Source organism: Kogia breviceps, chromosome 3, assembly GCF_026419965.1.
Source record: "Kogia breviceps isolate mKogBre1 chromosome 3, mKogBre1 haplotype 1, whole genome shotgun sequence".
In the NCBI taxonomy this organism is placed as follows: domain Eukaryota; kingdom Metazoa; phylum Chordata; class Mammalia; order Artiodactyla; family Physeteridae; genus Kogia; species Kogia breviceps.
Genome location: NC_081312.1, coordinates 26,991,304 through 27,016,879, shown reverse-complemented (window position 1 = coordinate 27,016,879; position 25,576 = coordinate 26,991,304). Strand labels below are relative to the sequence as shown.

General features: G+C 41.9%; 1 protein-coding gene across 20 annotated transcripts in view; it reads left to right on the top strand.

Annotated features, from left to right (window-relative positions):
* The window catches only part of TTLL5 (tubulin tyrosine ligase like 5), a 318,155-nt gene that overhangs the window by 54,004 nt on the left and 238,575 nt on the right, over positions 1–25,576 (top strand). For 14 of the 20 annotated variants that reach the window (XM_067028048.1, XM_067028041.1, XM_067028055.1 and 11 more), the window contains exons 10-16: positions 3,127–3,228; positions 5,046–5,137; positions 5,914–6,021; positions 18,100–18,181; positions 20,010–20,071; positions 21,244–21,338; positions 24,135–24,176. In XM_067028048.1, the coding sequence (XP_066884149.1) occupies positions 3,127–3,228; positions 5,046–5,137; positions 5,914–6,021; positions 18,100–18,181; positions 20,010–20,071; positions 21,244–21,338; positions 24,135–24,176 (583 nt within the window). The remainder of the gene's footprint in view (positions 1–3,126; positions 3,229–5,045; positions 5,138–5,913; positions 6,022–18,099; positions 18,182–20,009; positions 20,072–21,243; positions 21,339–24,134; positions 24,177–25,576) is intronic. The other 6 variants (XM_067028046.1, XM_067028056.1, XM_067028054.1 and 3 more) reach the window with 1 other exon arrangement.

Genomic DNA, 25,576 nt, shown 5'->3' with positions numbered 1-25,576 from the left:
TGTGGAATAATGATTTTCTAATCTCATTATTCCTTTTACTTTTATTATTTGGTATTTTACTCCCAGAAAGAGTTTTCTCTCCATCCTGTTCATTTATTCATTTGTTTATATACACCAATGTGGACTTAAGGATTCCTGTGTTATTTAATGGGTTGTAATCCTTTACTATCATGATTTATTTTGATGCTCAAATTGTCCCAGATTTGGCTAGTGGGAGCCCGTTTAAGCTGACTTTTGTGTCCTTCTGACATGTCCCCTCATTCTTTGAGCACAAGATATTTCAGGCTCATCTTCTTTCTCTGTCCCAGCCTGGAATCAACTATTTTCTCCAAGGAGCAGTGGTTGCTTTTAATGGAGGATAGTATTTAGACATACAGATCCAGGTGCTAGATATGCTCATTGTTCTGGGGTGTCTCTGCTGTCAGGTCCTTGCAATGGACATACCTGGATAATATGTGTATATATATATATATACGTACATGTACACATACATACACATTTACATCTATATTTATTTCTGTATCTCTATATTGAAAATCAGGAGTTCATACGAATACCTCCAATTCTAGCTCAAAACTACATCATTCATTCTAGCTTTTTCCCTTTCCATATTTTTTATCTTTTTTCCAACAGTGAGAAATCTGACTTCTATTATCTTCAACATATTTATTTACTCAGTTCCCTCGTAGGTAGCCAGTCTCCCAACCTCGGTGTCACTACCCCATTCAGATGCCCTCCTTGTGTGGACTTTGACCCTTGTGGGGACACCACCCTGCTTAGATAACCTCCTTGTACTACCTCTGGGCTGCCTTCCCATCCTGTCCACCATCTTCCTCACATGGGCCCTGGCTGCCACTGGGCTTCAGGAAGGAAGGTCTGAAGTTTAAATGCTGGCCAAGTTATTCAAGTTTAAAAACAAAAAACAACCTTTGAAGGTTAATCAGAACTTGATTAGTAGGCCAGATCTAAGACTCATGGGACCTCTGATCTAGAAAATAAGAAGAAAATTTTGGAAAATGGTGATCAGAGATGAATGTGGTTTGTTTAATCCAGATTTTAGTGAGAACCATAAGCTCTTCCTGGGTTAGGAGGAAAGCTGAGCATATACACCTGCCTTTCCTCTACATGGTCTGCTACATTCCTTGTTCAGCTGACTGAAATAAAGAGTGTAGCACTTTTGCCCTTTTGGGTCACTTTTCCACTGAGCTTAGTTTTTTGTTTCTGTTTTCTCTAATTCTTACTTTTTCTTATACTTAGAAGAACTATAACATTAATAATCTTGTCCTTCCTGAGTTTCAGAATATAAATGTCCCAGCTAAAAGGAAGACTAGGAAGAAGAAAACTTATTTTTTTAGAGATGCAGTCCTATTGAAAAAAGGAGGACAGGAATGACAGATGTATTGGGTACCAGTTTACAGTTAACTGCCAGGCCTTTGCCAGTCTTTTCATGTTGTTGACCAAATTAGATCAGGTACTTGTATTTAGAAGCAAAGAAAAACCTCTTTCTCTGAAGCAGAACCTTTTCCCTCCCTCTAAATCATTATTTTGGGGGAGAGATGGCAGGTGGTATGTCACTGTGAGGTAATGTCTGGTTGAGGCAGGCAGCCTCTGTGAGGCCTGCATGGGCCCCCTTCACATTTCACAAGAATTCAGAGAATGACTGTTTCCTGCTTGATTGGAGGATCTCTGACGAAGGAAGATTGGGATGTATAGGTAAGGTTTACTCACCATGGAGTGACATGGATGAAGTTAAGTGATAACTGCCGGAAGTTTCTGGAAAATCTGAGGTCCTTCTCATGCATAGACGTAATGCTCATCAGACTCTTGTCCCTTAGCCGTACATGCCTGGTCAACATTTTCTCTTTGTCCACATCCTTCTTCCTGGCCTCATGTTTGTTTATTTTAGTTTTGGGGTTTTTTTGTTTGTTTGTTTTTTTATTTTTCCTTTTCCCACTCTTCTTTCTTTGGCTCTTGTAGATTTCTAGTACAGGGAATTAGGGAGCAGAGATAGCGGGTGAGTGAGAAGAAATAGAGGAGAAGAAAAATTTTAAATGCTGCCCTTCAATGTGGTAAAAATGCACGTTGACTTCATAGTCTGAGTAAGCACATGTAAATAATTTGTAAATCATGTGAAAATAAACTTGTGGCCTTCCAGGATTTTTTTTTTCACACACTTGGTTGTGCCTCTGGGGAAAACCACTTTAGTGAAGGGTGATACGGTTAGAGTGGTATGTAAACAGGGGGTGATATTTACCATAATCATTCGACTCGAGTGTACTTCTGTTGATGCTGAGCATCACTGGAAAGTTTTCTCTTTCCTTGGCTACTTCCTTCAGAGGCACATATATTTTATACTTTGGTCTTCTTTTGGCAACAGTCCAGGATATCAAATTGCTGCTCTGTTTTCAGTGGGCTCCGTGTTTAATCCCTCTTTTTGCCGTCATTCCAAATTCAGAAATTAATCCACTCTAGCCTCATAGTTATGCTGTTCTGCAGACTTAGGCTTTGTATGCTGTTAATGCTGCCATTATTGTTTTCTTAATTTTATAGATCAGTTCTGTTTTTTTCCTATGGATGTGAGTTCTAAGTCTTTATATTATTATGCTGTCCTTTTTTTCTTTTTGCATAATCTTTTTCATAGAATGCTTTTAGTACCAGGCACTGTGTAGGCACTCAGGTGTTTCTTGACAGGCTAATGTGCCATCATCCACAGCATCCTATACACAGTTTCCTTGATTGTGAATAACTTTGTTTTCATTTGGCATCTTTCCTATCCGTCTAAGGTTCTGTATCAAAAAAGCAACATCTCGTCGTTAAGAACATGGGTTTTGGAGTCAGTGTGATTTGGGGGCAGGTTACTTAATCTTCCAGATCATATTTCAATGTTCATATCTGTTTTAAAAATTAGACATAATGGTACCTCCTTCAGAGAATTGCGTTAGTGATTGAATTAAATGTGATATTGTACATGAAACACTTAGCGTGGGGGTTGGCACTTAATAAGCACTCAGTATTTGAGGAGGATGCCACCTCCCTGTTAATACAGGGAGACATTAATATGTCTCATTGATCCTGTATTTTATCGAAGCCCTGTTCCTGACATTTAACCTGTGTCTTTTCTATCAGGTTTGCCACTGTACGATATGACCAAGGAGCCAAGAATATTCGGAACCAGTTCATGCACCTGACCAATTACAGTGTGAATAAGAAGAGTGGAGACTATGTCAGGTACTGGCTGAGCCTGAGCCAGGAGCCAGGGAAGTCGGTCTCCGAGGCAGGTGTTGGAGAAGTGCAAAGTCAACTTGTTGCACTGGAGGAAAACTTTACGCTCATATCCGTGTAACTTAGAGCTATTGGAGTCATTTCATGTAGTTTTGAGGCTTACCTGCTACGGCTTCTCTATTGCTTGCCCACCTACAGTGTCCCCTTTCTCCACCAAAACATGCCTTCCTTCCCAAGTTTCGTCTGCCTCATTGTCAAGTTCCCTCAGTTGACTTAGAGGTAGGAATTTTATAGGCATATGGAACTTTTTCGAAGTCAAGAAATTAGGTCATTTCAGCACTTGGCAAAATGTATCAAAAGCTTCAAAAATGCTTGTGTCCTTTGACCCAGCAATTCTATTTCTAGGAGCTTAACCTTAAGAAATAAAGGACTTATACACAAGATTAGAAACAAGAATGTTCATCACTGCACATTGTCAGGTGGAAAAAGCAAGTTACCACACAGTACATGCAATTTAATTTCTTTTTTGAATATGTAGGATAACTAAAGCTGTTCTCCCACACCCCCTCGGGGGTGTGGGAGAGAGAAGAAAACTAGAAGGATATATCTTAAAATGTTAGCAGTCCTTAACTATAATGGATGGGATTTTGGGTGGGGGATGTCTGTCTTCTTCTCTGTACTTTTATGTTATTTCCTAAGTTTTTCTAAAAGAAACACTTTTATGATTGGGGGAAAAAACGTTAGGAATAAATTAAATTAAAAAAGAAATGAGGCCATCTCAGAAAAAGATTCAGTGGAACGGAGTACCAGCCCAGCTGTGTGGAAATATTCTTTCTGCTCTGTTTTCTTTCATCCTGATAATTTTGCCAGAAACTGGAAAAATAAAAAAGAAACCCAAACAGTTACTTTCTACTCAGACTAAAAATAGGTGCCTAGAAGGTCCAAGGAAAAAAAGAAAGGAATCTGGAAGTGATGGCATAGTTGCCGAAGCTATATAGATTTCATTGAGTGTCCTGTGACCGGTGTTAGGAATTGGTTGAAGATGCAATATCCTGCACTTTGGAAGATGAGCAAAGATGCAACTGGTGGGTTGTGGGGTGGTGATAGGGAATAAGGGGGCAGCTGTAAAATACAGGTTTCAGATTGCAAGACCCTTCCAACAATCGGGGAATGTGCCCTGTTTGCCATTTTGTTGCTGTAGCAGTGGTGTACTTCATTACTTCTGTTGTTGCTTTAGTGCATTCTCCCTTGGGTGATACCCCAAAAGGTATCCGAAAAAGCCATATCTGTCACTAGACAGAAGGGAGCTTGCTTCAGATGCCAGCGCAGTTCTGTCCAGGGTTAACTCATTAAAATGCTGCGCTAGATTAGCTTACTAGCCCATCTAGACTCAGTTCTGGTCTGAAAATGGCATTAGAGGCCGGTTTGTGGGCTCATGTGACATTTACCTCAAAGGCAAGGTTAGTATCCCCAAGCATTTCAATCTGTTAATATTTTGTAAACATTCTTAAATTTGTTTACATTCTTTCACAAATTTCTTCTACTGGTTCATGATGCATAATTGTTTGGTTAAGGAGGAATTTGCCTTCCTTCCCCCTACCCCCCTCATTAAGGCAAGTTATATGCATTTTCATTTCAATGGAAGAAACTGGTACAAAGGCGTATGTGACAAAAAGGACCAAGAAAAACTGGGTGAGTGGAAGTCAGCAAAGGGAATATTTTTCTAAAGACCGATAAGGAAAGAAGGCTATTTGTAAAAAAAATCTTGTTTCTAGAGCCAGGCCTAGTTGCATATGTGACATTGATCCATGAATTTGTTTTAGTTGTGATGATCCGGAAGTGGAGGATTATGGGAACAAATGGAGCATGAGTGCTATGCTTAGGTATCTGAAACAAGAAGGCAGAGATACAACTGGTGAGTACCAGGGCTTTTTCCTTTTTGACTTCTCTTCTTCGTATAACTGTACTATTATTTCTAACCAGGAGTCATTCTCTCGAATTCTAATAGTGTTGCTGAGATGTCTGATGGGATCATTGTTCTTGGTGTTAATTTTTCCTGCCCTTTACAAGATGGAGAACAACAGGCTTACTTACCATGGCTCCCCAAATCCCTTCTCTTGTTTCTAGTTTGGAAGACAGCTTTTTCCTTTAGTTTTTAGTGAATTTATCCTTCTTGAACGGTGAACTGCTCACTAAAATACGGTCAGCTTTTTACATAACAAATTGTCTATCTCCATATTGGCCCTGAGTTCACACTTTCCTAAGGCAATCAATCTCTTTCATTCCTGTTGATGAATTGGAGAATGGACAGTGTCAAGTTTGAGTACAAAGGCTTGGAATCAAGATGGACCCTGTCGCTGAGCCTTAAGCAGAATGGGAAGCAGTGTGCCAAAAGGCCTATCTCAGTCCACAGAGGGAAGGGTGAGAGGAGGAGAGTGAGAAGCAGGGAAGGCTCCTTTTCCAGTCTGTGTCTGCCTCTTGTCATAGGAGACTACTTGAGTACATCCCCCAGCACCTCCATTCTTGCCTGTGTCCCTCTCTTCACAAACATGCCTTCTCCTGGAGCACCCATTTGCAAGACTGCCACACGGAGACTTCTTTGAATGAGCACATATGCTGTTATAATTATATTGTGTTCTGGAATCCAGTCCTAATTCATGCATTATAGTGTTTTTTTTTTTTCTTTTGTAGCGTTGATGGCCCATGTAGAAGACCTGATCATTAAGACTATAATCTCTGCTGAACTAGCTATTGCCACAGCCTGTAAAACTTTTGTTCCTCATCGCAGCAGTTGTTTTGGTAAGGAGACTCAAGAAGCCTAACATATTTCGTGAAAAGTGGCTTGGGAAGTTGGGAATGGGATACTGGGGTAGAGAGGCTTAGTGATTCTACAAGAGTAAAAGGTATGTGGTGGACTTTTACTTCTTTCTAAACTCACGTAGCATGTGAAGAGGCCAGTGGTGAACTTAGTTGGAGGTCCCCTGAGGACTAACTAGCTTTCGGTGTGGGAAGCAGGGATTGTAACTAAAGTGTGGGTCTCTTTGTCAGAGCGCAATCAGAAAAAGTCTGCAACGGACTGTACAGGAATCCAGCTCTAACAAATATATTCCAGAGCTCTTTGGCAGCCAGACTGGGAACTGTTCCAAGAAGCTCTGGCTGGTACCAGTATGTGCTTTCTCCCATTTTCCAATGACTCCTCCTTTTTGTTTTAGTCTTCTTTCTAGTGGGTTCCCCACCCCCCACCCCTTCTTTCTTCCCTTCCTCTTCCTCCTCCCCTTCTTTTCTTTCCCACTCCTAATTCCCTATTTGCACAGAGAAGGAGTAAGAAGCATATCACAACTACTGGACCAGGAAGCCTGTTGCTCACTGACCCGCTAGTTGTGACTGTAGCACCCGAGGGTGCCTGCCCCTGTTTGCTCTCTGTGTGGATGTGAGTCCTTAGTGATTGCTGGTATGCATGTCTGTGCAGTCACACAGGCTTTCAGCAGGTGGCAGGCTGTGTTAGTAAAACACAGTAGGGTCATTGATCGGGGGATAATTAAAGGAATACGGTAGGAGGCAGCGTAACAGAGAAGTAAAGAACATGGGCTGTAGAGCCTGACAGACTTAGTTTGAGACCCATTTGTACCCCTTATTAGTTTTCTGATTTTCAGCAAGTTACTCTAATCCTGTTTCCTCAACTATAAAATGGCAGTAATGATGGTATCTACCTTCTAAGAGTACCTTGAAGGGCAAATGAGATGACGTACGCAAAGCACTATTTGTATAATTAGACATTATAATAATTTTTTTTTTTTTTTTTTTTGCGGTACGCGGGCCTCTCACTGTTGTGGCCTCTCCCGTCGCGGAGCACAGGCTCCGGATGCGCAGGCTCAGCGGCCATGGCTCACGGGCCCAGCCGCTCCGCGGCACGTGGGATCCTCCCGGACCGGGGCACGAACCCGCGTCCCCTGCATCGGCAGGCGGACTCTCAACCACTGCGCCACCAGGGAAGCCCTAGACGTTATAATTCTTGATCTCTTTAATAGTTTATCATAACAGCCTGTACTTGAGGGGCACTAAACAAAGGGAAGTGTTGAGACTCTGAATAGAAGATGGTAGATAAACCAGGACCTAAAATTGTACAGGCAAAGAAGAGGTTATGATATGTGTATATCTTCTTAAAATGCAAATATGTTCATGTCTTCTAAAACCCTTAAATGGCTCCCTAGGCTTAACTTGTAAATAGAAACTTGATAGGACTTCAGAGCTTCTAAGGATCTGACCCCAGCTGACTTTTCTAGAATTCCATTTCCCCTCCTACACCTTAGAATCCAGTGGTGCCACTGAGGACTCCATGCCTTTGTGCCTCTCTGTAGGTCCTGCAGTCCAGCTAGACTCTGCCCCTGTCTGCCCTACACACGCCTCTTTATATTCTGAGACACAGCTTGACGTCTCCTCCAGGAGTGCTTGCCTGACAAAGTACCCTGTTGCGTCTCCCCTCTCCTGCTGTTCTGTACTTGTTCCATTATGTTCTCTTCCTACCGGTAGTCACTGAGCTTATTGTCTTGAATTCTTAGTAGTCATTGTGTCTCCCCTTCCACTCTCACCCTGTTTCTGCCGAACCAAACCTTTTATCATCTCTGTGGACCTCCCAGCTCTTTTCCTAACCCTTTGCCTTTGCACCTGCTTTATCCTGTGCCTGAAATATCTTTCTCATGTTCCTTTACCTAAAAGATAACTGACATCTTTTCCAGATAAAGTCAAGTATCACTTCTTCGGTGACGTTTTCCCTAAGTCTTCCCCTCAGAGTTAGCCACCTCGACCCCAGCACACTCTTCAGTCTCCAGCGACCCCTGCATGTCCTTTGGTTCCTGTTTATGTGTCTGTCTCCCCCACTGGACTGGAAGCTCCTTGAAGACGGCAACAGTGTCTCCCTTGTTTTTGCGCCTTCTGTGCATAGCAGCATTTTTTGCTATTGAAGGATGTCCGGGAAATGTTTGCTGAATGAATGATTGGTCTGGCTTTAATTGCCTTTTGGTGGCCTGACAGTAGGCTTCCCAATGGATCTGGTGTGGTAAGGGCCGGGGGCTCTTAGAATTATTTCAGACTTTTTGAGGAGGGGGTGTGGGAAATATGACTCCAACTGCAAAAACCTTATTAGATTTTTTTAAAAATGAAACATTTCTTTTCTACATCTACTTGGCTCTTCTGTGAGAGTAAGTTTCTAGTAGCTCTTAATGTAAAAATCTCTGTTCTGGAAATCATCACAAGCTCTTCTGAATGTTTCCTTTTCTATTTTATTTCATTCCCAGATTGCCTTTTGGAAGCTTAAGAATTTCTTGACCTTAATGGCTTTAGAAGTTCTGATGTGAGAGAAGCAGTGACTTTCTCTGACTCAGTGAAATGCCCCCTAAGACTATTTCATCAGCCATGGGTCTCCAGCCCCCTCCCTGCTTGTGTTCGGTTTTAATAAACTAGTGCATCTGGAGTTTTTTAAACTGTTGGCTATCTTCTTGGCTTTTGTGGTTCTAATTCCACTTCCTGTCAGCCCTGGGATTTTGTGTGCTTCATTAACCTCCCCCCATCAGAAATGATTTTGTATACATGTGTCTATTTGTGTGAATCTCTTTGCCTCCCACTGGTTCCCAACCTCCCCTGGGGCTTAAGTTACAAGGGATAATCTGGGTTTTTTTCTTTTATTTTTCATTTGTTTTAGAGTAAACAGGAATTGAGAACTTCCCAGAAGAATTTGGCTTGAACAGAGCATTGGTGTTTTAGAGGAAGCTAACAGTCTGGTGATGGGGTTCACTGTATTCTTTTGGTTGTTGTTTCTGCCTTTCCACATTATCTGGATCTTTGCCAGAAGCATTCCATTAGTATCTAAGTGTTTCTGGCCTGTGATTTCTTTCCCACCCTCCCACCTGTAGTGTCCAGCTATGTTTCCAGGTACGGTCAATATTCCCATTCCTTTGTTTATTTATGTAGTTAACTTTTCTCAGTTCCTGCTGTGTTCAAGGTGTAGATTATGAGTTTGTTCCTCTCAAACCAAATTTTACATGAGATGATATATACAAATACCTGCATTGTATTAATAGCATTTAAATGCAGGCTTAGGAACCCTCGCAAACTACCAGAAACTTAGCCATTTGATGCTTTTTAATAGATGTGTACATCCGGAAAGGACCTCAGAGAATCATTAATCCATATAAAGAAATTGAGGCCCTGAGAAATTAAGACCTTTGCCTCAGGTTCTAGAGCTAGTGAGTGGGAGAACTCAGATGAAAGAGGCTCAGCTTGAAGAAAGGGGGTCAGAAGGTGGGTTTTGGCAATCAAGTCATCTTGGTCATAAGACTCTTGATCAGTAGAATTGTTGATGCCTCTCCCAATAAAAGAGTCTTTGACAGTCTAATTTTTACTGCCTTCAGAATTCTGAAAATGTGGTACCATGTGAAATATATGCTTAAACAGCAACTCTTTAAATAGGGTTGCTTAGGAAATTGGCACTGTGAGATAACTGGCTATGAGAGCAGCTTTTTTTTTTTTTTTGAGCAGTTGGAGAAAAACAGCCAAAAACAGGATGTTAGCTATCCTTTAAAGATGCTGCTGCTGACAGTGGTTTCATCTACGTGTGTGAGGATGGCTGAAGTGACAGGCTATGACCACGGTCCTCTCTAACCTGAGAGCATATGAACCAGCTGTCCTGCCACTTGTAGACTTGATCAGACTGGCCTTGTTTAGGTAAGACCAGTGCCATCTTTGTTCAGGACAAACCGTGCTCAGTATACCGTGTTATGTTGGATGGATGCTGGTTTGGCCTTTTATTGGTATTGTTTAAGACCATTTCACAGGGTAAGCTGACATCCTTAAAATGGGGGTGTCCGTAAATATTTGTTGGAGGAATGGAAGTAGGCAGCATACATTTTATAATGGAAACTACTTGACCAACAAGAAAAATAATGAAAGTCATCAAACAGTTCACTTTTTGAGATAATTTTCTTTTCTGGCGTATCCCATGCTCCTGTTTAGATGGGAAGTTTACTGTAGAAGGGACTTAGAAGAAAGTACCTACTGTTTGTCAGGCACACTTCACTGGTTATTTCCTTTAGTCCTCTTAAGAGTTTTGTTGGGGGCTTCCCTGGTGGCGCAGTGGTTGGGAGTCCGCCTGCCGATGCAGGAGGCGCGGGTTCGTGCCCCGGTCCGGGAGGATCCCACGTGCCGCGGAGCGGCTGGGCCCGTGGGCCGTGGCCGCTGGGCCTGTGCGTCCGGAGCCTGCGCTCCACAACGGGAGAGGCCACAACAGTGAGAGGCCCGCGTACCACAAAAAAAAAAAAAAAAAAAAAAAAGAGTTTTGTTGGTGTTTATTACTCACGTTTTATAGACAAGGGAAAAAGATTCAGAGAGGTTAAATCCTTTGTCCCAGGTCATGCTGTTCATACATGGCAAAGCCAAGTGTGAGAGCCAGGCCTCTCTGGCTCATTTTCCACCCCCATGAAGACAAGCTCTGATGTGCCCAGCCCTTTCGGGCGCGCCCCACACCCTGGATTCTCCTTCTGCTCTCCTGTAACTAGATCCCAGGAAAAATGATGTCATCCTTTCTAGCAGATCAGGCCTAAAAAAGAGTACTCTTTCTGCTCTAATCAGCAGCACCTAGTTCTAGATATTCCTCTCAAATCTACCTTTGCATATGGTAGCCAGATACTATATTGATTTATTGGACTAGTTAACAAATTGGCTCTGGGCTTTTTCTTTTATTTAGTTCATTTTCCTGTGGGATTTTGATCTGTTTCTTTTCCAAATTTTCCTTCTGGACCCCAGAGAAAGACTTCCTCCTTAGGTTTTCAACTCCCATCCACAGCTGAGGTGAAAAGAATTTCCTTTATACGATAGCATTTGACTGACAGCAAGAACTGGCTAATGTCAGCACTTTCCAATTTCAGGGATTACAGCTTCAGCTGGAACTTTATTTCTGGGGAGGGTTAGTGGGTTGATTCCAAAACTAGTGGTGTGACATGTTTAGTAATCGCTTAGGACTTGGATACATTGTTATTTTCCTATCAAATGTTTTTTTTCCTCCCTTTCTAGACCATCTTTCATTAAGTTTTTCCTTAATATGTCTTAATATGTAAAAATCCTAATGAGAATTTCTCTTGTTTTCTTTAGGATTGATGGCTTTATTATGAGTATTAAGTCTTGCAGTGAGGGTCATTTTGGGGAAGTAGCTGCAAATTATTTTGTCTTTCTCAAAAATTGTAGTGTTTTACATTAAAATTTTTTTTAATTAAAAACATTTTTTTCTTCTTCTCTCTTTATTTTCCTATCAGTATTTTCTTGAGTGCTTCCTCTGTGCTTTGTATAGTGCAGACTGTTTCCTACAGAGCAGTGCATGAGACATGGCCCCTGCCCTCAGGTAGTGGGGAGAACCAGGCATGAAATGATACAGGACAGCACAAGTAGCAGAGTGACTCAGTGCTCTTGGAATTCACCAGGAGTTACCAGCTATGCCTAGAGGAGCCAGGGAAGGCCATTCCTAGCAGAGGGAATATGACATGCAAAATACAGCGTCATGACAGGATGTGGCGTGTTCTGAAATGGAAAGTTCAGTGTGACTAGATGTAGCCTGAGTTGGATGAGGTGACGAGTGATAAGGTTATGGAAGTAGTTTGGGGACCGATTGTAAAGGACTGGCACGTTTAAATTTATCCTGCAGGCAATAGACAGCCACCAGAGTTGTTTGAGCAGTGGAACAACAGGATTATTATTTTTCCTTTAACTTTTTATCATGACTTGACCCAAAGCTTGGTGTGACAGAATTATAACACAGGGAATACTGTACAACATTATTAGAAGTGACTAATTTAAAATCCTCCAGGAACCAGCCTGACATCAGCGTCTGTTGCTGGGCCAATTCACTGCCTGTCTCTCTATCTTACTGTTAGGTGTGTGTCTTAGAAAGGCAATCCTGATGGCCACGTGGAGAACGGACTACAGTGGGGAGAGACTAGTGCTAGGGAAATGATTTGGTGGTAGGAGGTACCCAGTGACAATATACACCTAGTCATGTGACCCAGTGCTCCCACTCATAGGTATTTGCCCAAGAAAAATGAAACCATATGTTCACACAAGTACCTTTACACGAGTGTTTATAGCAGTTTTATTCATAATCGCCTAACATTGGAAGCAACCCAAATGTCTATCCTCTGTTGAACAGATAAGCAAATTGTGGTCCATAAAATGGAGCACTACTGAGCAGTAAAAGGAATGAATTACACTACTGATATGTGTGACGACATAGATAAATGTCAAACACACAATGCTAAGTGAAAGAAGCCACTCTCAGAAGGCTACATACCGTGGGATTCCATTGATGTGACTTTCTGGAAAAGGCAAAAATCAGATCAGTGATTGCTGGTGGATGGGGAGTGAGGATTGACTGCAGAGTGACAAAGGGAATATTTGTGATAGAATTGTTCTGCACATTGACTGTGATGGTAGTTAAATAACTATACATTTGTCAAAACTCATCAAACTTTAGAAGGGTAAACTTTATGTAAATTACACCTCAATAAACCTATCTTGAAACAAAAAATAATGATAGATGGACGAACCTCAAAAACATGCTAAATGAGAGGAGCCAGACTCAAAAGAGTATATGCTTCCGTTTATATGAAACTCTAGAATAGGCAAAAATGATCTATGGGATAAGAAATAAGAATAATAGTTGTCTGGGGGTGTGGCGGCAGGGAGCAGGGTATGTGCCAGGAAGGGGCACGAGGGATCTTTCAGGGGTGATGGAAATGTTCTGCGTGTGTTGGTATGAGTGTGGGTTACATGGGTGTATCAAGACCCATCAAATAGTACACTTAAGGTCTGTCCATTTCATTAAATATATAAATTTTACCTCAAAAGGGAATATAGAAGAAAGGCTGGATTAAAGAGAAACAAAGAGAGAAAGAGATCTGGTAACGTGGTGGATTGGGGAGGTGGTAAAGAGAGTGTTTCTAGCTTTGGAGACTAGCGCTTGGAGTTTTCGAAGATGGAGAATAATGGGAAGCCAAACAGGTTTTGGGAGAAGATAACGAGCTGTGTTTTGTTGAGTGTTAAGTACCTGTGGGATATCCTAGTGAAGATGTCTGCAAGGCATTTGGAATTATGGATTTGGTGTCCAGGAGACACTTGACTAAAGATATAGAGTTGAATGTCATCATCATAATGTTAATTGCAGCCATGAGAATACATGAGATCACCCGAGAAGAGAAGTAGAACTGAGAAGGGAAGAGACCTGAGGATGCTACCCTGAGCAAGCCTACCAGTGACTAGCTGGGCAGAAGAGAAGGAATGAAAGCAGGAGAGAAAGGAGGAGGACAATCAGAAGAGAGCAGTGTCCTGGAACCAAGGGAGAAGAGAGTTCCAATAAGTAAGGGTTGTCAACAGTTTCAGATACTTGGGCTTAAAGCAGCAAGGTGGTCTTTGGGGATCCCAGTGAGAATAGTCAATTATTAAAGAGTGGCAGGGGAAGCAAATTGTCTTGGGCCAGGGAGTCAGTAGGCATTAAGAAAGTTAGATTGCTTTTTCAAGATGCCTCTTGAGGGGCTTCCCCGGTGGCGCAGTGGTTAAGAATCCGCCTACCAGTGCAGGGGACATAGGTTCAAGCCCTGGTCCAGGAGGATCCCACATGCCGCCGAGCAACTGAGTCCATGCGCCACAGCAACTGAGCCTGCTCCCTAGAACCCAGGAGCCACAGCTACTGAAGTCTGTGCACCTAGAGCCCGTGCTGCACGACGGGAGAGGCCACCACAATGAGAAGCCCGCGCACCGCAGCGAAGAGTAGCCCCTGCTCACCGCAGCTAGAGAAAGCCGGCACGCAGCAATGAAGACCTAACGCAGCCAAAAATAAAATAAATTTTTTTTAAAAAGACGCTGCTTGAAAGAAATAGGGGGGTAAGGGCGCTAATGTAAAATAGGAGGTGGAGTCAGGCTTCTTACCATTCACCAGTCGCGTTGTCAAGTTTGTTTTGATTTGGCTGGGGGCTGAAGGAAATATATCTCACCAAGGAAAATTTTCTTGAGGAAACATTGTTGAATAAGGTGGTAGCAACCGTCCTTTAAAAATACTTGGTTTTCTGTCATGATGAAGACAACACAGAGGAACAGAGAAAGTAGCTCTCAGAACTGGAAAAGCCTAGCTTGCCTACACCTTTTAATGACAGGAACACTGGTGTATCTCATCCTGGATACTGAATTTTTGAAATTGTAGACACTGCTGCTAAAACACACAGCATTAAAAGGTGAGGAAATTTAATATTCTCAGTACAACCTATTGATACTTTTTACCATTACCGTTTAAAATCTTTAATGTCCTCAGAAAAGACCAATCGTAAGTTAAAAGGGTCATTATAAGGACTCTAGTAGCCTACCAAGGACCCAAATGCTTTTGATTAAACTGAGTTGATTGTTGTAAGAGATAAACCTGATACAAACGCTCTCTTTTTCACCCCAATCCTCTCCCCCAGTTCCCGCCTCTCAGGTGAGCTGGGCTTTGCGCTGTGTTGCAGTGCTATCACATACCCCACCCTCAAGTGATGGTAGATCCAAGCCTGGTGCATGTACAGACGTTAGTTCGATTCAAAGCTGATTTTGAGATTGTTTAGCCCTGGTGGGATTTATTCACCTGAGTGAAAATTAAGTTGCACCGTAAAGGGTGTTTTCTCTCATTGTGTTGTTTTTTTTTGTTTTTGTTTTTTCCTTTCCTCTTACTTTCCACATTATTGGTTCTCAGCCTTTCAGCTTAGATTCTTGGAATCTGCCTCTTAACTGGGGAGACAGTAAAGTAAATGTGCTGGCTGGTTGCTTATTGTGAGGTGTTTAAATAATGGGTCTTTTTGATTGTTTTTCTGATTTCAGTTTGTGTTCATTTGTGGCTGATTCTGCAAATTTGATCAATATGTGCACCACTCATTATTCTCACCCCATTCCTTACGCTATCGTTATCATTAATAATATTACCAGTTTATGAAATAATTGAATCCTGTGCTTCAGCTTTTAAAAACTGAAGAGAATGTTATTTTTCTTGAATCAGACTCATTATACTTTCTCTGCTTGTGTAATTTTAATTTGTAGTTTTTGGATTTGTAGTTTTTTTTTTTTTTTTTTTTTTTTTTGCGGTATGCGGGCCTCTCACTGTTGTGGCCTCTCCCGTTGCGGAGCACAGGCTCCGGACACGCAGGCCTAGCGGCCATGGCTCACGGGCTTAGTTGCTCCGCGGCATGTGGGATCTTCCCGGACCAGGGCACGAACCCGTGTCTCCTGCATCGGCAGGCGGATTCGCAACCACTGCGCCACCAGGGAAGCCCGGATTTGTAGTTTTTGTAATTAGGTTTTTCCTTTTAAATGACTTTACTAGTGCTGTATCATAGAAAGATTTTTCTCAGATTAAAAGTGGGGACTATACCATGGGATGGCTGAAGATCAGGTAAAGAGAATGTACCAGCTATAAAAGCTATGAATGTGCTACCAAAAGTAAGATGGGTAAAGGAGCTTTCTTTTCTTTACACCTTTAAAGTATAGATAGTATATGATTTTTGTGTGGTTACATGAAGGTGAATCCTATCTCAGACTCTCTTATAGTTTGTGATTATTTTTGCAAATTAAATGGAATCCTAAATAAGTACTATGGAAACCAACTCCTTCATGCAAACTTTACCTGAGAGAGAATTTGAATATGAATGACTACTTGAATCTATATTGCCTAAATAGGAATTCTGGATATAGGTTAGCTGAGCATATGGAGATTGACAAATGGTGATTAATAAAGAGAATAGGGGAAGCCAGAGGGAGCTAATAAAGTCTCAGAGAGAGGGATGATTCCCCCATGCTCCACAGTGAATAAAAGGTGGTGTGGTGAGGAGGATCCAGGTCTCTAGATTCCCATTACACCAGACTTCGTGTTCTAGAAGAGAATCTTTGGCACCATCTTTTTAGAAGCCTACATTTGTTCTGTGTTTTTGAGAGGATTGAGAAATGGGAAAATCCTTCTTGAAGTAAAGAGATGTGTTTCAAAGTGAATTTCTGGAAAATACCTGGTTGTGTTCCATGGCTGTGAACTGTGTGGCTTGTGACCTCTGGTCGAACTGTAAGGAAGCTAGTCTTTTCTCTTGGGAAGAAGGTGTGTGTAAACAGTTTATCTGAGGGACACAGAGTGGGATGTTTGGGAACGAGTGGGGCTTCTGAAAGTCTGATGTATTTGATGTATGTATACTAAGGAGGGCTGTGGAGAGGGCCTCATTTTTTTTTTTCTTCTTTAGTATTTATTTATTTGGCTGTTCCGGGATCTTTGTTGCGGCCTGCAGGATCTTTCGTTGCGGTACGCGGGCTTCTCTCTAGTTGTGGCATGCAGGCTTCTCTCTAGTTGTGACACGCAGGCTCCAGAGCACGCAGGCTCAGCAGTTGCAACACGCGGACTTAGCTGCCCTGCAGCATGTGGGATCTTAGTTCCCCAACCAGGGATCGAACCTGTGTCCTCTGCTTTGGAAGGCGGATTCTTAACCACTGGACCGTCAGGGAAGTCCCCAAGAGGGCCTCATTAATAATAACAATGAGGGACTTCACTGGTGGCTCAGTGGTTAAGAATCCACCTGCCAATGCAGGGGACATGGGTTTGATCCCTGGTCTGGGAAGATCCCACATGCCATGGAGCAACTAAGCCCGTGTGCCACAACTACCGAGCCTGCGCTTTAGAGCCTACAAGCTACAACTACTGAGCCCGCACGCCACAACTACTGAAGCCTACGCTCTCTAGAGCCTGCACGCTGCAGCTAATGAGCCCATGCACTTCACCTACTGAAGCCCACGTGCTCTAGGGCCTGCGTGCTGCAACTACAGAGCCCACCTACTGCAATTACTGAAGCCCATGTGCCTAGAGCCCATGCTGCGCAACAAGAGAAGCCACCGCAATGAGAAGCCCATGCACCGCAAGGAGGAGTAGACCCTGCTCACTGCAACTAGAGAAAGCCCGCACGCAGCAACGAAGACCCAATGCAGCCAAAAAATATATAATAATAATAATAATAATGAGAGTAAATTTTGCCAGCTGAAGTTCCAAAGTTAGCCTCTCATCCCTGCATTCTGGGAGAAGAGCCTGCTAATGGTTCTGGCTTTGGTCTTTGTAACAGCTGGGGACTTAGGGGACAAGAATCAGCAAAGAATCCAGAAGCCATGGAAATTTGATCTCTGGCTCCCTCCTTTATGGCTCGTCACAGTCTCGCTTGGCTGCCACTGGCTCCCTCCTTTCTCTTCTGTCTTTCTGTGTTGGGCCAGTGTATTTTATTTTCTATCTTCAAAGAGGAATTGAAACCATAGAGGGGAAAGAATAAATATGTTTTATGCTTGGATGTCTTCTTGACCTAGGTTGCAAAATAAGGTCTTGGTTTAAGAAAGTGTGATGGGAAGATCCTAGAGAGGTGCCTTCTGTAGATTTTCCTGTTTTCAGAGTGTGGTGGGGGAAGTAGTGGGGGAGAACAATCTAGAACAAGCCCAAAGCAGCATTGATATTGGATGCACTTGTTGCATTCCTTTTCCTAACATTTTTTTGTTTTTTTTACCCTTCTAGACAGCAGCAGAATCATGCTGGTTAACTTCTAAAGTCAGGTTACTTTCTGTGTAGAGCTCAGGAATGTCAGTAGAGTGGATGATAGAAACTGGAGTTTTATAGCATTATTTTCTTATTACCTCTAGAACTTGATTAATCTTGGACTTGAAAGTTCTCTACTTCTATTGCCTCTTGATACTTGGCAAATTTCTAGGCCTTTGATGGGAGTTGATTGGATTGAACCTTCCAGATCTTTGTTCAGTTGTGACATGGAAAATGATCTTGTGTATTGTGTTATGTTGTACTTCTAGAACTGTATGGCTTTGACGTGCTCATAGATTCTACTCTGAAGCCGTGGTTGTTGGAAGTGAATCTCTCTCCCTCTTTGGCCTGGTAAGTAGTCTATTCCATCAACTAGAAAAGGACAAACCTTCAATAAGCAGCTCTAAAACACTTTTTATTTTTGGTCACTTCTCTTGGCGCTAGGAGATTTCTTTTCCCGTGGTTATTAGATTGAGATGACTAGAATTTCTAAATTTGGGGGATTTGTGGTATATTGTCAGAGTCCAGCAACCATGGACCCCTATCTTACTAGTCAATTTGCAGTCTCTGTTTACTGTCTTACTGGGCTTCTAAGGGATGCTTCTTTCATTTTTATCCCCAGTGCACTCCCTCTTGCGCTCTCTTTTTTTAAGCTTTGTAGGTGTTCTGCTAAGGGTAAAGAAATACATGAGATACTGCATTTCCTTCGCCACCAAAAGTTTATACATACTCTAATCCACATATACCATAAAGGTATAGAGCTGGGTCTAGGGTAGTGTTGATAATATCTGGTCCTTTTGTCCTGTCCATGTCCTGGTGTTATCCATCCAATATTAAAGCCTAAAGACTTCAAACAATCTTTAAGAAAAATTTTTTTAACCTACCTATTGTTTAGAAGAAGGAAAGAAACTTATTTTTCAATACCAGAGAAGATTCTGCTTCTATCTGTGGCTACAGCCAGAGTTTCTGTTAGCTCTATGCTTCTCTAAACAGCTAGAAAACCCAAGAGATTTATGACAGAGACCACCCAGCTGCTGCATTTTTTTTTTTTTTTTTTTTTTTTTTGCGGTATGCGGGCCTCTCACTGTTGTGGCCTCTCCCATCGCGGAGCACAGGCTCCGGACGCGCAGGCCCAGTGGCCATGGCTCACGGGCTTAGTTGCTCCGCGGCATGTGGGATCTTCCCGGACCAGGGCACGAACCCGTGTCTCCTGCATCGGCAGGCGGACTCTCAACCGCTGCGCCACCAGGGAAGCCCCAGCTGCTGCATTTTTAACGATGAGAAATTTTGGGAAAATGCCAAGTAATCAAATAAAGACAGACTGACTACTTTGTAGGGTGGAAGTTTGGCTTAACCCTAGTAGTAAGGTGTAGAGCTGGATAATACAGATGCTTCAGATGTTGTGCTACACTTTGGTTAAGTCAACGTTTTGCAGATTTCCTGGCAATGTACATTATACAATGTTAGAGAGCCCCAGGATAAGGCATTGGGTCCAGCAGCCAGAGGAATCTGGTTTCTGGAGGAACACCTCAACTCCAAAACCAGCATGGCATCACTGCCATAGGGATGCCCCCCGCTTTCGGACCATGTTGTTTCTCTTTCCATGTGGGTTCCTGCTGCATCATCTGGTGATATTTTGGTATAACTTGTATTTTTTTTTTTTGCCTTCATTTGCAAGCCTGCAAGCTTAAGAAGATCGATTTAGAATGGAAAATGAAGCCTTAGAAAAAGTACAGAGATAGCCCAAGTTTCTTCTCTTGCATGTGAATGTGATTTGACTATCACAGCAGTAAAAAAAATAAAATAAAAATGAACGATGGGCACACTCATAAAAGAGCATATTAAAAATCTGAACCTCTCAAATCCACAGTGATAGTGAAGCAGTGTTATGACCTGTGCAAAATTTGAATTGCACAATACCTTCTGGAATAAAAAGATTGCATGTCAGGGGCTAAGCGCCTTAGAGCTGGGCCTGCCTTGCAGAGGATGAGTTTGATGCCAGGCTTTTATTTCTCGAATTTTTGCCCAGATGTTTTTTTTTCCCCCATGGATTTGATGTGCTTTATGTGTATCTCCTCATTGACATTTGGTAGCTTTGCTGTATTAAGGCCTGTTAGGGGCAGCTATTCTGTTAACCTATAAAATTATTGATTGCTCTTTTCTTTCTTTGTTCTGTTAGTGATGCACCTCTGGACCTAAAGATTAAAGCCAGTATGATTTCAGATATGTTCACTGTTGTAGGTGAGTAGTAGTGTTTTCTGAAAACTCATATAAAAGTTAAGCAGTGCATCCATTTTGTCAGGTTCTGTAGGTGTTGCCAACTGGCAGTTTCTCAGCCATGCTAAATATTTTGTACTAAAAAAATTATATTTTCAGGGAAGTGTTTATATGTTTCTACTCCCCCTGGCTCCGTCCTGCCCTGAGGCTGAACCACAACTAGGGCTGAGACCTAATTCCTGGGGCACAGGAATTAGGAGCTGAGGAAAAGAATTAAGCAAAGATCTGGAGAAAATATATTTTTCTCTGAGCTGAGATAGTGAAACCCACTGAAGAGGCTTTGTTACAAAGGAGACTGGCTGTGTTTCTGCTAGGCAGTCTCTACTGGTGTCAGCACTCTTCTGTAGTGGTTATAAATGAAGCAGCCAAGGAAGAAATCCCTTTCTGAGTAGATAAGCCAAAACTTTGAGATGGAGATGGGCAGCCAGGTGGGTATGTTTTGGGTTTAGGGTTGTTGTTGTTTTAAGTACTCTAAAAAGACATGATAAAATACACTTGAAATGAACCAGCACTTGGTGTACCAGCAAATGCTGTAAAGCTTTGCTACAATATTCTCCTTAGATGAGAATTTGCTTCCTTTTAGGAGATAAGTGAAATTGGCCGAAGCCTAATTTCTTAAGCAATGGGTAATCTACAAAGCCCATTTTGGAAGTTGCCAATAGACCACCTTTAGCAGTTCCAGAAGTGGATCCTATAACAGGACAAGACCCCTCACTTGCTTCTAGATTCTCCTGGTAAAAACAACATTATTTTCCAGTCACCATCCAGGAAGCCACTTTGAAATAACTTGTCTTTATTAACAACTGTGTGTTTTTAAATGGTGGTTTGCACTTTTACTCTGAAGTTCATCAAAAGTCTACATCTCTTTTTCCATCAGTATCACATTTCAGCTCCCCAGCTCCCCAAGGAAGGCTGATTTATCTGCATATTTTCCTTACGTGTTTGCTCCACTTGTGGTAGTCTGAAGTTCAAGTGGAGTATGTGTATGGGAGAGTCATGCCTAAACCCCCTGAGGATGGATCTCTGTAATATTTGGGACAGTGAAACTGAGTTTGTGCATCTAAAGGAAAGGAGCAGCTAAACCTGCTAATTTCTTAGAAAATGGCAGGTTTTAATATTTCCCATTCCCCATTCAGGGTTTGTATGTCAAGATCCTGCCCAGCGGGCATCAACCCGGCCAATTTATCCCACCTTTGAGTCTTCCAGGCGAAACCCTTTCCAGAAACCTCAGGTAAGCAAATTCAGCAACAGGAAGCCCCAGGGAAGCTTATTGCGAAGTGGCAGCTGTTGTCAGTGAGTGAGCAGAAGCGCTGTGATTATAAGGTCACTTAACAGCCGGAGAATTGGGGGACCATTCTAGACAGGAGGCAGTTATATTCAGCCACAGCTAATAGCTTATGCTTTTACTGCTTTCAAACCAACTTACTCTCTTTCTTCTTTCTTTTCTTTTGACTTCTTTTTTCATTGTCTTTTCCTTTTTTATTTTTCTTTCTTTTTAAAAATCACTTTCTGTTTTCTCAAATTGATATGCTCATAAACGAGGCACAGAGAGGGAATCTACAAATTCCTCGTCATTACTCTGCTGTATTCTTTTTTAAAATAATTAATTAATTAAATTTTCGCTGCTTGGGTCTTTGTTGCTGCGTGTGGGCTTTCTCTAGTTGCGGTGAGTGGGGGCTACTCTTCGTGGTGGTGTGCAGGCTTCTCATTTTGGTGGCTTCTCTTGTTGCATAGTACGGGCTCTAGGCATGTAGGCTTCAGTAGTTGTGGCTCGCGGGCTTCAGTTGTTATGGCTTGTGGGCTCTAGAGTGCAGGCTCAGTAGCTATGGCTCACGGGCTTAGTTGCTCTGCGGCATGTGGGATCTTCCCGGACCAGGGCTCGAACCCGCGTCCCCTGCCTTGGCAGGCAGATTCTTAACCACTGTGCCACCCGGGAAGCCCTGCTGTATTCTTTTTGATCTTCAGACTAGCTTCGCAGAGAAGATGCTCAATTGAAATAATATCTTCTCTACATGTGAGTCTCTTCACAGGGACCCTCAATGATCATGAGGTGTTGATTGAAGTTAAATGAGATAAATGCCTGCAGAAAGCTGTACATGCGTGTCTGAAACATCATCTGACCCAGTGTGGCTCCAGTCTGTGTACTCTGCATTTTTGTTCCAGTCAAACCAATCAGCTCATCTTTCTGCCTACCTATTCCATCATCTGATCAGTCCCCGCCCATCTAGACCTGGCTAGTTTCCACTTGTGTTTCTTTGCCTCTACCGTTTCTTCTTATCCAAAAGGTCCACTTTCCTCCCGTCTTCCCATCTGGATTGATTACCTCACCTGCTCAGAAGTTTGGAGATTGTTTCTTCTTAAATCCATTCCACTCTGTCATGACCTTTCCTTTTCATTGCAGCATTATTTACTGGTTCTTTATTGCATTGTTTTGTATTCATTGACTTGTTGCCTTTAAATTGTCCAGTACTCCTCTGCTAGATTGTAAGCTCTTTGAGGGCAGAAACAGCTGCTGCTTCTCCCTGTCCCTCCCCTTTCCCTTACTTCGCCCCTCCTACGTTCCCCCTACCTCCACTTGAGCCCTCCACCTCTCCCTTTTTTCCTCCTACTTCTCTTCCTTTTGCTTGCTGGTCTCATGTAGATGACTGCTACTTCTGTTTGCTAAGCTTATGTACCATTATTTATTCACATAACTTTTCATTAGAACAGGGTTTGCAAACTCAAATGCCTCTAGGGGCTTCGGAGAGACAATGTAAAAGGGTAACTAGAGCCAGGTATGATACAGCTAAGAGTGCTGTGACTGCAGCAAACTGGGCAGTGCGTGCTTCCTATCAAAAGGGCAGCTCTTTTACTTAAGCGCTCTGGCTGATCATTGCCGTGCGTGAGTGTGGGCCAAGTGTTGTTAGATCTTCCTACTGTCAAGACAAATCAGAAATCTTATTTTAAAATACTGGCAACAAGAGTTCAGTTTAAAAAATAATACTTTGCAGATGAAACATAGCATGTCCTTGAGCTGGATTCAGTTTACTGGTTGCCTGTGACCTCTTGCCTTAGAATTATTCCCTATTAGCATTAGTGCTGTGGTGTGGAACAGGGTGAACTATATTTTAAGGGATATTATCTTAGATTAGAAGTGAAACCAGGCCACAGGGGTTGTACTTGATCAGTACATCACAGATCAAAGGGTTTTCTTTTCTTTTTTTTTTTTTTAACTGCTTTACCATGGTGTGTTAGTATAATTGCTTTACAATGGTTTGTTAGTTTCTGCTGTATAACAAAGTGAATCAGCTATACATATACATGTATCCCCATATCTCCTCCCTCTTGCGTCTCTCTCCCACCCTCCCTATCCCACCCCTCTAGGTGGTCACAAAGCACCAAGCTGGTACAGGGCTAACCTAGGCGTACTAGGAAAACTGAATTTAGGCAATAGCATTCCTTTGCAAATTGTTTTCTGCAGTATCTGTGGCAAGAGCCACAGGACTGTGTATAAAAGATTGCGAATGTTTCTGTGCATCTTTAACAGTTCCTGCAAGTTCCACTCTAGGAGTAGCTGTATGTCAATCTTGGATGAATTGATCCCTTTTCTTAGCTTGCCTGTCAGCTTTTACTGGTCACTCTTTGCACGTAGTGGAGACTCTATTCACTGTTCTGCTTACTGGTAGGTAGTGGCATGACTTCATCCATGATCAGTCCACAGGACACTTACTCAAAGGCTAAAGAAGCTATAGATTACATGTACTGTGTGAGACCATTTTATCAGGTAGAATAGTTAACTTCAGGATCTTCAGTACGTGACAGTAGGACTGAGTTCTCAGTGGTGAGAGGGTGAAACTGGAATGGTTATACTGCAGGAGAATGCAGTGTGAACGGTAATAAATGCTCTCATCTTTTGAGAGCAAAATATAGGGCTTTGGCTTTTGCTGTCTGCTTGAAGATTATTTTTGTCACCATAGATGTAGGAGTTGGAAAATACAGGCATGTTAGGAAAAGATAAGGCTTTATTCCATTTTTCTGTCTTTTATAGTGTCCAGTATCTGCACAGTTTCAGTCATCAAGCACCAAACCGGTAAGTTCTGGATCGTTTGGAGATTTCATTCAAATTTTTATCTCCATTCCCCAAATGAAAAGCCATTTAGCTTCACTGTTTCACAGTACATATTTCATGCACCTGCTTTTTTGAACAGTTTAATAATGTAAAATAGAATAAGTGAAAGTGAATGCACAGACATCTTTTTGGATGTAGTATATAAGAGTAGAGGTTGAAGGAATTTATGAATCCTCTTTTTCTGATGGTGATTATGATGTGATAGAGGCCGTTGAATTTAAATGATGAACAGAGTTTAGAGGCATATCTATTGTTCTTACCAAAATATTCCAGAAAAGAAATATCACAGTGCACAAGTAAGCTTTCATTTGTTCAGACATCTTATGAAACATACGCTTGTCAGTAGCTTAATATTGGAAATGTTTTCACATTGGGTATTGGGCTGTATTTGAGTTTTTTAACAGATGACTTTTCTTATATGTAGTGATTTGCAGTTTTATGAATCTTAGAAACTCTGCCATATTTGGTGTCTCAGATGCTACGTTTAAAATAAAGACAAAAGATGTTATCTCAGTCTCTTAATGATCAGCATTTGTCCTCTTTCTATTCTTGTTAGCAGTATGTGAGATAAACTGTCGCTTTCTTCTATGCAGATTTTTTTTAACATCTTTTGAAGTGATAGGATTTGATGCTTTGATATGAGTGATGTAGATGTTCTCATTTATAAGTGTGTCACTTGCAATTATTAGTTCTTTAGTAAAAAGCTCCAATATATTTATTTTGGCATTTGTAGATACAGTTTCTGGTAAGCTTGGAAGCTTGAATTATAAGTTTCTCAGCTACTGTTTTTGATAAAGTGATTTACATGGTTTATATGAATCCAAGAAATGAAAAGAAGACTCACTGGCTGTGTTGTCTAGTATTTGGTAACTGATTAGTATGGTTTTGTAACACAAGGTTTGTTGTTTAGTTGGTAGAATTCAAAACTCTGTAATAGTGTTTTGTATTTAGCAGGTTCCTAAGTGTTCAAGCTTCTCTCTGTGGCAAACAAAAACCAAGGCTGTTGACTTCAAAGAGCTTACACTCTAAATATCTCTTGACCTAACCTATTTAAGGAGAACATTAAAGCCTTCTGAATTTGACTCCAAAGAAGTGTCTTTGACACGGAAATCTAATCTTAATGTCCCATTACTCATTTTAATTCTATTCCACCTAGCTCCATTGCTTGAATTGGCCATAAGTTGCAAATAACCTGTGGACGAGCAAGGCCTCTCTTTAGTGGTTATTTATTTCCACACTGCTCACGGGACACAAAGGCTTTCTGGCTTTATTCAGCCAACCTTAAACGTATTGAATTCTTCGACTCTTACTGTCCTTTGCAATGTTCTACCTTGTCCCTGTCTTTCTGTTAATGAAGCACT